The 13,059-nt window shown below is 34.2% G+C and overlaps 1 protein-coding gene across 1 annotated transcript; it reads right to left on the bottom strand.

Annotated features, from left to right (window-relative positions):
• Positions 1 to 3,456: 3,456 nt before the first annotated feature.
• On the bottom strand, positions 3,457 to 10,242 carry LOC129226801 (DNA polymerase epsilon catalytic subunit A-like). Its single transcript, XM_054861428.1, has 2 exons — positions 4,505 to 10,242; positions 3,457 to 4,423 (listed from the first exon to the last, which is right to left on the bottom strand). The coding sequence occupies exons 1-2, from the start codon at positions 10,240 to 10,242 to the stop codon at positions 3,457 to 3,459; spliced, it is 6,705 nt and encodes a 2,234-aa protein (XP_054717403.1).
• Positions 10,243 to 13,059: the final 2,817 nt, after the last annotated feature.

Here is a 13,059-nt window from a genome sequence, read left to right as displayed (position 1 = left end):
ATCACTCGTCCCTCCCCCAACTCCCGATGTAAAATAAAAACATTCTTCAACTAAAATGACTAAAAACTCTTTAAAAACAAAAAGCAATTCTTTGCAATTTGAAATATTTCGCCAAATAAACAAAAAATACAATGAATTACATTAACAGTAGCTTTAAAATGTAAACAAATGGTCACGCAACTCTATCGTTTATAGCCAAAGTCGCCAAGCCACTACGTTACTGTAATTCCGCAGCCCATCAGTGAGCGAAGCCAACTCCGACCGATTAGTGGTTCAATCTTTTGAACGAAAACTTTTTAAGCTTCATATAGTGCCTAATTTGTTCTTTTCACCAAAGATAAAGATCTTCCACTGCACTGATCTTCTGTGTACAGAACTACCCTGTTGTAATTTATCAGGACGAAAATGAAATTTGTTTAGTCTTTAAATTCCATCAACTTTTCCTTTAATATATTTACTGGATAGTTAGATAATACTTTAAGTATTCTTGACATTGGTGCCAAACTCAGATAGATTTATAAGCCAAGAAACAAATGTTGCTAGGTACGGTACTTTAGGATCATTTGGTTAAGAAAACCTAAAGTACCGATCCGGCCACATGGTTCAACTACGACGACAGAACACACGTTTTGCGTGAACCTTCCAGTGCTTTACTTTAAAATATATCAAGGGACCTAAAATCGTTGCTTTCAAGAAATGAAGACTTCACTCTCTCTCTCTACGTTTTATCTATTCCCAATTGACAAATCACAGTAGGAAATTTCATTATAAAAAGCAGAGCTGGCTTTCTTATTGTAATTTGGCAACGGGTTAAATATTTATTTCAGTTCTCACTCAACAATTGGTTAAAATAAATATCAATCATTTGGGAGCTATAACGATAAAATGTTTAAATTAATTAATTAACAAAAACGTTTCCGATTCAATCCATCATGCTTCGAAACCATGCTTGCCACAACTTAATTACACAAAAAATTTGTTCAAAATCGGTCCAGCCATGTAAAAGCCTTATGGTGACAAATGTCCGCACAGAAGATTTTTATACATTAAGATTTCCTTTTAAAAATGATAGTGAAAATTTTGCTACATATAGTTTCTTCAAACAGAAAATGAGATGGATCTTAACATAAATGTATTGAGAGAAAATTATAACTTATCAAAAGAAATTGCAACTTTGAAGCATGCAAAACAAATCACACTGAATAATACACTTACGTAAAATAGGAGCATTTTTCCAAAAGTGCTTAAAAATGCATTCACACTGTAGTGTAGTCCAGAACAACTTTCTTTAATTTTATCACAAGTGTGTTCCTTTCCCCTTTTTTATTTGACTACATGCTCTTTTTAACCAAACTTTTTCATTCTTAGCCTTTCCTCACAATCTCATGCAAATAAGTAATAAAATGAAAGAGAAATATTTATTAATTTATATTTTACCTATTGATTTCATTTTTTCCCCATTATGCTGTTGAGTCTTTGTAACAATTTCTATTTAAGTCAAGTAATAATAAGATTATTATCATTTTTTCTTTTTTTGATATTATTTTAAATTTAGTTTACATTACTTTAAAAAAATTTGAATATTTTTTTTTTTTTTTTTTCAATTTAAGATGATTCATTTGATTTTATTGAATATTTTTCCCTTTCATACATAAAATCCCAGGAAAAAGCATTGCTTGTAATATGCATAATTTTCTGGCAAGCCTATGTAAGGCAACTAGAAAACTGAAAAATAGACTAATAGAGCAGGGGTGACCGCCAAAAGGAGATGGAGCACTCCTTTAAAAATTTCAATGCCGGTTTGTCTCGAATATAAGTAAGCACTAAGCACGATATTGTTACGACAAGTACTTCTTATTGCAACACTAATGTTATACAAATGAAATGCACATTGAGTTATTCAATGAGATGCAAATAAAAGCAATCTAAAAAGTAAAAATTAAATCAATAATTTTGTCACTGGCACTTATATTTAAATTAACCACAAATATTACAACATATTTAAAAATATGTCAGGGACAGCAATTTTAACACACACATCATACTGAATTTCAGTTTCTTTCATTTTTTGAAGAAAAAATAACATTTATTGCATTTTCATTGTTAAACAAATAATTACTACTCAAAAATATACACATTTTTGCCAACAAAAAAATCAATTTTAAAATTTAAAGCATAATGTGGTAGTATTTAATATATTGAATTAGTTTGTCTTTAAAAGACAATATCAATTATAATGGTAGTCAGGGAATCACACAAATAGTGTAATGGAAGAAAAAAAATGAGTAAGTACCAATTGAAAGAGCATAGTGAAGCATATTTTTTAAAGCAAGGCCTCATTGTCTTCCATAATCAGAACATAAGGTTTTCAAAAGTTGCAAAGTTTAGCAAGAAATAGATGGTTCTGGAAATGGTGATTAGGATGTCCCTATCTTTTAATGTTAACGAAGCTACAACTAAAGTATCGAATTCTTGCTGAATTTGGTAACTTTATTTTAATGATGCCTAAAGACCTCATATTTCAATAACGGAGGCACATGAGCAAATGAATTGTTCATCAAAAAACATATTTTACTATGCTTATTCAATTACTACTATATACTTGATTTTTTTTCATTTTTATACCAACGTATGGATTCCTGGTAAAGGTGATAAGAACCTTTGCTACACTAGACTAATACAGTGACCGCCGCTTATTAAAATCACATTCGTCCTCAGGACATTTGATTTTATAAAGCGGCTGATTTTATAAACCGGCATACCTACATTGTAAAAAAAGAAAGGTTTTGAAGTTTAAATACTTTAAAAAAAGAAATGAATTACATCATTTATTTTTGTTTGAAGTATTTCAAAATACAGCTGTCATTTTTAGCTAACCATGAGGGTTTTTTTTTATTATTTTTTTACACACGGGTCTTAAAATATTGGCTTATTGCAGTTTGGTTAACAGAATTTGAGAGTGAGGATTCAATATCGTTTAAGATTTAACAAAATGCATTGTAACTTTCAACGTTATATTTTTCTCTTTGCTCTAAAGTACATAGTATAACGTAAACATCAAGCGCTTTTCTGACATCTATTGAAGAGGGGATATTCGGCAACGAGATTTCCTCATCTTCTGAGACCTTCTACTTCACTTCTTGGAGCTTCTTTATCAATTTTGTACGCAACATGTCCAAACGTGATTTTATAAAACGACGATAATGATTTTATTAAGAGATGGTTTTAACATGTTTTGATATTGCAATGATTCTGTTCTTCAAGATTTGATTTTAAAAAGCAGCTGATTTTATAATCCAGTGATTTTATTAGTGGCGGTTACTGTACATGATAGAATTTTTTTTGATGCAAGTACAAAAATAGATGTGCTTGAAAAACATTTTATATGCCAGAAGCATCAAACTATTTCTTTGGATTGGCAATGAAAAGTTTCAGAAAATGTCCCAACAATTTAGATTATGAACGGACACAAATATGTTTTTGCTGGGAATTCATTTTAATGATCCAAGACACAGTTTCTTTTAGTTTTCCCATATTGAAGTGCTCAGCTATATTAAGAAAGGTTCTACATCTTTGATTTAGATCCTCCAGAGGCAATAAAGTATTAAATTCACCAGCACACGAGCAGAATTTAGTCATGTTTCTGTCTTTAACCATTTTGCACTTTTTGCAAACCAAGTCTTGCAAAACATGTGCCATTGAAACTTGGTGAAGGCACTCAATCATCCTTGCCTCTATCTCTTTTGTGTCATAAGGCTTTTTACATAGGCTGCATATGCAGACGGGTAAGCCACTACTTTCGTCTATTGCATAATGCTCTCGGCAAATGTCGATATTATTCGAAGTTAAACAAGATTTGCAAATGAGCTCTGTCAGCACAAAAGACAGGCATGGGTCTTTCCATTCTGCTTCATCACTAAATTCTTTCATACCTACAATTCTCAACAAATCATGTCGAACCTTCATAATCACACTTTTTAACTGACTGTCCAGAGACAATACTTTGCAGATTGCTTTCGTAAATTCCAATGCTGGGTTAGTAAATTTAAGATGAGAACCCGGAAGGGCAGGGAAAATGTCTTGGCCATTAGGACCTATGTTAGATGGTAACTTCTTCTTGATTTTTTCAACTAAAATATACAATTTATGAGCAAGATTACTCCTGACATATTTCGCGAGTTCAGTAGGGGATTCTTCTTCTTCCTCGGGTAAAGGTGCTTGACTATCTGGAAGAATGGATTTATCCTGTCCTTGGTAATAAAGATAAGCTTCCTGAATATATTCTGCAATAACATTATAAAAATTTTCATCAATTGCTGCAGCTTGAGGCAAAAACTTAGCAATATTGAAGCACAGAGTTAAAGTATGTTTGTCATCAATATCATCACTAGCTTCATTGGAATCATTTTCATTATTTGCATTTGAATCATTTTCATTATTTGCATTTGAATCATTTTCCTTATCTACATTGGATTCCTTTTCCTCATTTGCATCTTCTATGGAATTCAATTTAATTCCTCCATAATTTGCAGGATCAGACCACAACAAATATTCCCAAATGGCTTCTACCTGAAACTGCAATCCATGGAAAACTTCCTTATTCCTTATACATTCATTGACGTAACGTGAATAAGCCATAGCATCTGGAACTTTTTTTCGCTTAGTACACAATACTACACGCAAATATGTAGCACTGACAATAATTGCACCAAGCTTTTGATATTCAAAAATAAGTTGACTAAACATTTTCTTCATCAGATTGTTCAAAATCTGTTTGATAGCAGGTTCATACAGCAAAGACTGTGGCGACCTAAGCCAACGATAAAAATTGGCTATTTGATTGTCAGCAAAGACATTGCCATACTGAAGGACATCACGTACCCAGCCAGAGACCATGGCACGAAGAACTCTAAATGCACCAGCACATAAAGCACTTTCATCATAAACACCCAAATTAGAAGTTGGTCCTCCATTTGACATCAAATCTACTAATGATGAACTTGGACCAGAGTCGAATGCTATGCTGGAACTAGTACCTTCCATTTCCATTAAATTATGAGCTTGCAAAACAGTTATCACAGGCATTCCTTCAACAAGTATTTCAACACTTACAGAAGAATATGCATCAGGGTTATTAATTTCTGGAACGACTTGTTCTGTTTCCGCCAACAATCGATTATCATCAGCTTCTTTGCCCCCAAGATCAGGTCGGCCAGTAGGAGAGCACCACAAAAGGAAATTTTGCCTTTGCAGATGCCGAGCAAAGAAAATATCACTTCCAAATAAAGAAGCGTCTTGAGGTAAATTTCCTACCGGAATATGAAAATAGCGACATTGCTCGAGAAGATAAGAAATTGATAGCTCAACATTCATAAATTGCTTTATCATTGCTTTTGAACCAACTCGTTGCCAATCCATAACTTGGTATAAAGTGTCACTATCATGAACATGTACAGGAATAACGGGAAATTCAGCAAAAGTAGGCATCAAAGTACAAATATCATCAGCAGAAAATGTAGACTGAAGGACAACAGCACTTGGTCCTCTTTTTTCATCTTTGTACATCATAAGATGTTTTTGCAAACCTTTATAAACCAAGCGAACATCTTTCTCCACATGTACTTCAAACGTATAATCTACTTCGGGCAACATTGATGCATCGGAACCTTCATTGATTTTTGCATTACGCTCAGCAGAAAAAATATTGGTCAGGTTTGGCATCTGGTTTGTTCTTACAGTATCGAGAACATATATCACAGCTTTCTTAGATGGCGGGAAGAATAAACCAAACATGGCTTTTTGCCCACATGAGTGATGATAGAAATATAATAATTTCAACACTCCAGGCTTTATGTAGTCATGTTGAGACAAATTTCGAAATTCCAAATGACAGAGATTATATGCATCATTATCAGAAGAAGTATAATGACGAATATGTTTTCTACCAACAGCACAAACGCAACCAAGTTCCACCATTGCTCGAAAAATTAGGGGAACTTGCGTTTCATAAACTCCTTCAACATGTGGCAAGGACAGCTCAGCTAAAAGATCATTACAGTGTTGCTGATAAATCTCTTCTTCAACAGTATATTCATATAAGTTGTATACTGGGTGAGAACGAGGCAAAATTCTACTAACTTTTCTCCATAAATTACTTTCTCCAGTTTTTGGTATATGCTGATTAACGTAAAATATTCTTGGAATATTTAATTTAATGCAATGTAAATCATTATCGACTAAAACCCAAAGTTTATAAAGGCCTAACTGCCCAGTAGGAGCAATCTGAATAATTTGCCATGGGCTATCTAAAAGAGTTTTCTTTGCTTTTCTAAGAAACTGTCCAATGCCCGAAACATTTCTATTTGCATTTGTGAAAGATTTAGAAGCCTGTTGTTTTCCAAATTTATCTAAATCTGAAGATTTTCTTTGATCAATTTGATATCGCCATTTTTTTTTCTGATATTTTAACCAGTGAACTAATTCATCCCTTGACTTTCCTATAGGAGGAGGAGGCCCTAGATGCTCTAACCAAGTTTTTGAATAATCAATATCTTTGGATGTATTTTGTTTCTTAGATGAATGTTGATTGGGAGATTCTGATGCTTTTCGTTTCGTACACACTGGAACTTGAACTTCAGTGCTAGGACCAGCAATCTGATCTTCTATATCCATTACTTCTTCACTATCAGCTTGCTCAGAATTTTCTTCCTTCCGGAAAAATATCTCGGTAATTTTTTTCTGCTTCAAAATGTCATTTTTTTCTAGTAATCTTTTATGTAACCAATCTGGATGAGCAACGCGAGGTACGGGATTAGGCACATGCTGCAATGCAGCAGGAATGGTAATGATCTTCTGAATAGTACTGCTGAAACGTTCTATATAATACTCCCAATCTAAAATTGTACGTATATCAAAATCTGTTAGGCCTGGGGATTTCAGCCATCGCCTTAAATAATGTTTCTTAACACTGGGTTCAGCTTGAAATATGGCCAAAGGTATTGCTCTTTCAGTAACAGGAGACCCTTCTGGCTTTTTTGATATAATAAATCGGCAACTAAGGCCTGCATCTTTCACCATTTGATCACCAAGAAATTCTGCCAGTCTTTTAGCTGTACTGATAGATGTTGATTTTTGAGCTCCATAATCTTCAAGTTTACGAGACATACTACGATTTTCAGATATCAAGTCAAAAAGTTCTTGATCAGGCATGCTGACAGCTTTTGAGAATAGAACATCAAGCCAATAATCAGCAACTTTGGCTACAGCTGCATAGCATTCTTCAAGAGAATTCCCTTTTAAAAATGCTTCAAAAACAGAAGACTGGAATATTTTTACCAATTGCAACTCTCCTCTTCTTTTTACTTCAAAGCCTTTTAACTCTGCTAAAGATCCATCGAAATTGAAAACGGCATACCTCTTTTTCAACTTCTTTCCCTCCTCTTTCGAAGCTGGCAAAACCATAGCCAAATATGGACCATCAACTTCGAAAAAAATGGAATTCTCACTGCGTATTTCATACTTATGATTTTCAGGATCCACTAATTCATGATATTGATCATTAGTGTAGTAATCTTTGACCATCACATTTAACATGGCACCAGGATATGAAATCTGTAATTTAGCTTTTTTTGGATTTTTAGTCTTAATGTTAAAATTTTCTGGAAATGAAGAAGGCAAAATACACCAAATACCGTCAGTGTCCAATTCTAATGGTCTTCCAATTTGCTCGACAAGTTCTCTAGCTTTAGTAATGATATCGGCACCAGTATGGCACACAATTCCTGCCATCTCCATGCTGTACCAACGTGCGCCTCTTCTCATCACATAGCCATAAAATGAATTCAATATACATTTATGAGCAAGTTGCAACGAGTCATATAAAATTTCCATTGTCTTAGAAGCTTTAATAGCTGAGGCATCACCCATGGCTATGGCTTCCGCAACCTTCTTCTTGGCGACCTTCAACAGACCCTTGAACTCATATCTACGATCCCGGAAAGCACGCACTGTATCCACATAAAATGAATTTTCTTGTTGGCAGATAGTTGAATTTCGAACTTCAATACGAGTAACATGTGTCTTTTTGTACGCCTTCCTGCAATACTCTGATAGCCTCTTTTTTTCAATTGTAGCTTGATCTTCCTTACTAAGTTCATGAAAGGGGACTGGTTTTCCACCGGGAAAAGAAGATGGAAACATTTCTGTTTCTAGCTGTTGCTGAATCCGTTGAAACTCTCCACGAGTAGCAGGCATGCATTCCCCACGCCAAGTCCATGGCATGACCCTTCTGCATCGTGCCCCTGGTTTATTAAATATACAAGCTGCACAAGCTAATTCATCAACCATTGCAGTAGGTTGTAGTCTATTAGTTAAAATGATATTAGGATACATAGCACCAACATCCAAATGATATATAATCGGATTTTCTAATCTGGATGGACAATCCCTCAATTTTTTCAACTTCTCTACAATTTCATTAGCCACTTCATCCAAGTTTAAGACATCATCGATTGGGACATTCTCTTCAACTTCTATTGTATGTTTTAAGGTCTTTTTAACATCTTTTATTAATTTCTGAATCGCTTCTGGAACTAATCTAAATCTGCAAGGTAAATTTGCTCTAAAAACACCAGATTCTAAAGATTCAACATGGGCACCAACATAGGTTTCTTGATCTAAAACATGACCATCTTCAGTTAATTTATTCAAAATGCTTTCCTGTTTGTTGGGAAAGATTATATTTGCATGATATGCTTGTACCATCAGTAGAGCTTCACACAGTGTTCCAGAGCCTTTACGCAAAACCTCATCTGGCTCCATTGGAATGATTGTGCACAAAGCAAATATAAAAGGATGAACATATTTCATGTATAAGTAGTAAGTAGCAACAGCATCTGATACTGAATAACTGGCCAAGACTTGAGGATGTTCGGAAGCCATTCGACACATTTCTTCAGGGTCCAGCTCGACAGGATCGTAACGTAATTTAGCCTTAGCCACTGCTTTGAGACCTTGACTACCAACAGGTAAGTAGCTATCTCTTTTTACCCAATGTAAGCAATCAAGATGAACACAAGGTCGGCATAAATAATAACCCTCCCGATTCACAGAAAATCCAATTTCTTTCAGCATGTTAAGTTCATAAACTGCAGCTCTAGCTTCAACATACTTAAAATCAAAATTGTCACCATTATAAGTTACAAATACTAAAGGCTTTACTTGCAGAATATGATCAAAGAATTTTTGAATAAGTTGTTCTTCATTAGCTTCATTAAAAATAACAAAATTTCCTTCAAATTCTGGTTTGGGCGTGTACTCGAAATCCTCTACATCAGCAGATACTATTTCTCGATTGGTGATGAGAAATCCCTGACCATCTATCATGTATGATATCATCATAATTTGATCTGTGGCAGGATCAGGAAATTTTAGGGGCAATTTGGTTACTTCAATATCGTAAGCTAATATGGGCACATCAACGGGCTGTAAAAGTTCTTCGCATTTAACAATTTCTGGTGGATTGTTACCTCTTCCTTTTACAAAATACCAATGTCCAACGAAAATTTTTAAATCAATAGAAACACGCATGTGATAAGGAACATCATGCTCCTTGATGTCCATGATGCTATCTACTTGATCCGACTTTTTTGAAGAAATATCAGCATCATCATTAAAAACTTCATTGTATGAGGTTTTAAGTTTTTGCCTCTCCTTGTTTTTTTTAACATGGGGCATAATTTCTCTCTTAACTTTGGTTAAATCAGTCACAGTAGAAAAACTCAATTTCAGAAATTTTCCTTTTAAACCAGATAGATGATTCGGTAAATTTAAATCTTCTTTTTCTATGATTTCGACTTTGTTGACAGTGCCTCCAAACTTTCTGCTCAAATATGAAGCTACTTCGGGCTCAGCACCTCTAACAGTAGAAACATAAAAGTAAGGTTTGTAAGGTAGCGTTGCTTTAAATCTGCTTCCGTCATCTTCAACAAAATAAAAATCAACAGCACTTACTAGTCTTTTGTCGTCGTCCAGTATTTCGGTGGTATGTAGATTAAATAGCCAAGCTTTCCGCTCGGCACTCTCTTTGTAGCGATTAAAGCCAAATTTCGCATCGATCTCGTCATTGAAAAGGGATTGTTTCAATCGTCTTTCACTCGTATCTTCTTGTTTTGCTCCAGAGGCATCGGAACTCTCAGCTCGCAAGGGATCAGCTTTATATTTCCCAGTGTTCATGAACACCATGTTTTTATTTCATTAAATTTGAACGTACAAAAACTATAAAATTATTCAAAATAAAGACTCATTTCTTTATTAAATATGAGATTACTTTTTCGTAAGCGAATTTCTATCGGCATAAAATATAAACATCTCCAGTGATAAACAATACAGTTTCGTGTTTTACAAAAGTTTTTGTTTTCGCGCAAATACACTTGCAGTTACAGTGAAGTTTAGTTACAGTGAATGAACTCATTGAGAAATAATGCTGAGCGGAGGGAGAACGCGGCATTACGATTACAGTCGGATCCCGACACCGAAAACTGCGTTTTCATATAGGGACTCTAGTCACTCTAGACAAACTAGAGTGACTCTAGTACTATAGTGCCTAGAAGGAAGCCCCTTCTGGGCTCTATACTAGTACGGTGATGCTTATTATACGCGAGGGATACGTTCCAAGACTCCTCGCGTAAGCCGAAATTTCGCGTTGTGGAAAAGGGTATGTATATGATTTTTTTAATACATACCCAATTTTTTTAGACATTTTTAAGCACCTTTTAAACTGTTTAGACCAGTTATCAACTATATATATGCGTTTTTTACACAAAGAGCTGAAATTTTACAGTATTTAAAAAAAAAAAGCTGTTTTAAGTTATAAATCTTACTAATATTATATATGCGAAAGTTTGTCTGTATGGATGGATGTATGGATGTATGGATGGATGTATGGATGTTTGTTACTCTTTCACGCAAAAACTACTGAACGGATTTTGATGAAACTTTACAATAATATAGCTTATGCATCAGAATAACACATAGGGTAGTTTTCGTCCCGTTATGGGGGGCAAAACCCCCTTAGGGGGGCAATAAAACACAATTTTTGTATAAATTCTCTAATATTGGGATGAAAAAATACTTGCACATATTTACATTATATGTCCATCGAAAGCTCTGATTTTTCTGCTGAAGATGGCACCTGTTCGAAATTTCTAAGTAGAATAAAAAACGAGTTATGAGCTTTTTAGATCCATGTTCGAAGGCTTTCCTCAACTCAATACAGTATTTAGTGTATCATCTCAACTCCCTGTCGATAGCGACAATTGTTGTATTGTTGACTTTCTTTGCTTTTCGTGATTGTTCAAGGCTTTTCTCAAGTCAAATCTTGAAGTAAGATTTTTGCACAAGATTGGCAAATAATACATGATTTGGCTGATGATTTTCCATTTAAACGGAACTTTAAAGTAATTAATGGTTTTTATTATTATTTATGCTAATTGAACACTTACTCATTATCCAAACAACCAGCAGATCGCCAAAATTTTTGCAGAAAGATTTCCGTAGCTGATGCATTTGGCAGTTTTTTCAACGTTGCTGTTTTTGAAGCCGAAGACTACGTCATAATGTTTCTCAGCTTTCACCATGTAAACAAAATATCGCCAATCAAAGAATTTTCAAAAGACTTTTTTTACTGTGTTAAATAATCCAGCAACTAAATTAGGCAAATCCATAAACAGCACAAAAACTTCCATTAATTTTCCTTTTTGCACAATTTCAAACAATCACCAAATTTTATTACTTATTTTGGTAACATTTCGGATGAAACTGTTTAGCGCCATTTTATGGTGACCAAAAATATCTCAGCATCTGGCGACGATATCTCTGTAACGAAAATTAATATCATATCGTTTTACAAAGTAAGGAAAGAATGGGGGAGCATCATCGAAGGTACCTCGAAACGACTTTCGCAAATTCGGTAAAATCGCACCAAGAGCCACAATGATTGAAATTTCCCGAAATAACTAAAGCAAGTATAAGGGGATTACGAGCGCAGCTACTTTTTTTTAATCACTTCGTACTTCATTAGCCATACAGAGAAGGTTTTAGACTCCATGTTAAAAAAAAGTATCAACAGATTAATCTTTTTAAACATGAGAAGATTAATTTCATGTTTTTTAAATTTGTATATGCTTAAATATAGTGCTTTCGTTTCTAAATCAATACTACTTTGTTTTTATACTTATTGCTATTTTAGTTTTATGGGTAAGGAAGAAACTCGATTTTTAATCACGTCAAAAAGATGTGTTTTAAATTCTTTTACTTAAAACAGAAAACAAATGCAAGTAACGATTTTTTCTAATAATTATTACTGACCCAGGCAACGCCGGGTATTTTTGCTAGTATACAATATAGTTACATTTATAACTTAAAAATTGCAGATGATTATTTATGCTCCCCAATCAGATCGTTATTCTACTATATTTTTAAATATAGCAGCTTAGCATTTACTTTTATAACGTTTCCATCTATGGTAACACCCAAAGGCGCCCATATAGGGAGGGCTCAAGCCCCCCTTTGAAATTAGAACTTCCTTGCTTTTAGTACTTTTTTCTTTGCAAAAATGTAAAAACATTTTTTCTCCAGCCATTAATGAATAAGTTATTAAAAATGTCAAATTTTAATGACTCTAATCTGTCCTGAAATCAGTTTCTACAGGGAAAATATCCAGCTAAACATTTGAGCCCCCCCCCCCCTGCAACTATGCATATGGGCACCCAATTTCATATAATGTTTACATGTTGCTTAGACACTACTCCGCGAGGTTCATAATAAAACTAAATTCTGAACTTATATGGATTGCCATTTCTTGAGTTTATATTGTCCGTATGAAAATTCACTCATACCTAATTGTCGTGCTACCTTTGATCCACTTTTTAGTTGTTCAAATGAATCAAGAATCTTTACCTTTTCCTGAATTGTCGCAAACGTTCGCTTTTTGTTCCATCTTCACTAGCAAAGCGATGTTTATACTAGAGTCCCTATATGAAACATGCGCGTAGTCAGTGA

This window comes from Uloborus diversus, chromosome 7 (genome assembly GCF_026930045.1).
Source record: "Uloborus diversus isolate 005 chromosome 7, Udiv.v.3.1, whole genome shotgun sequence".
NCBI lineage: Eukaryota > Metazoa > Arthropoda > Arachnida > Araneae > Uloboridae > Uloborus > Uloborus diversus.
The sequence above is the reverse complement of the archived record's forward strand: the minus strand, read 5'-3'. Positions and strand labels throughout refer to the sequence as shown.

Bases quoted from the DNA above. Each gene is read 5' to 3' on its own strand.
- LOC129226801 (XM_054861428.1), bottom strand. From the start codon at position 10,242: ATGGTGTTCATGAACACTGGGAAATATAAAGCTGATCCCTTGCGAGCT. The intron at 4,424-4,504 runs TTCCATAGAAGA...TGAAAATGATTC, and splicing joins TATGGAGGAATTAAATTGAA to AAATGCAAATAATGAAAATG.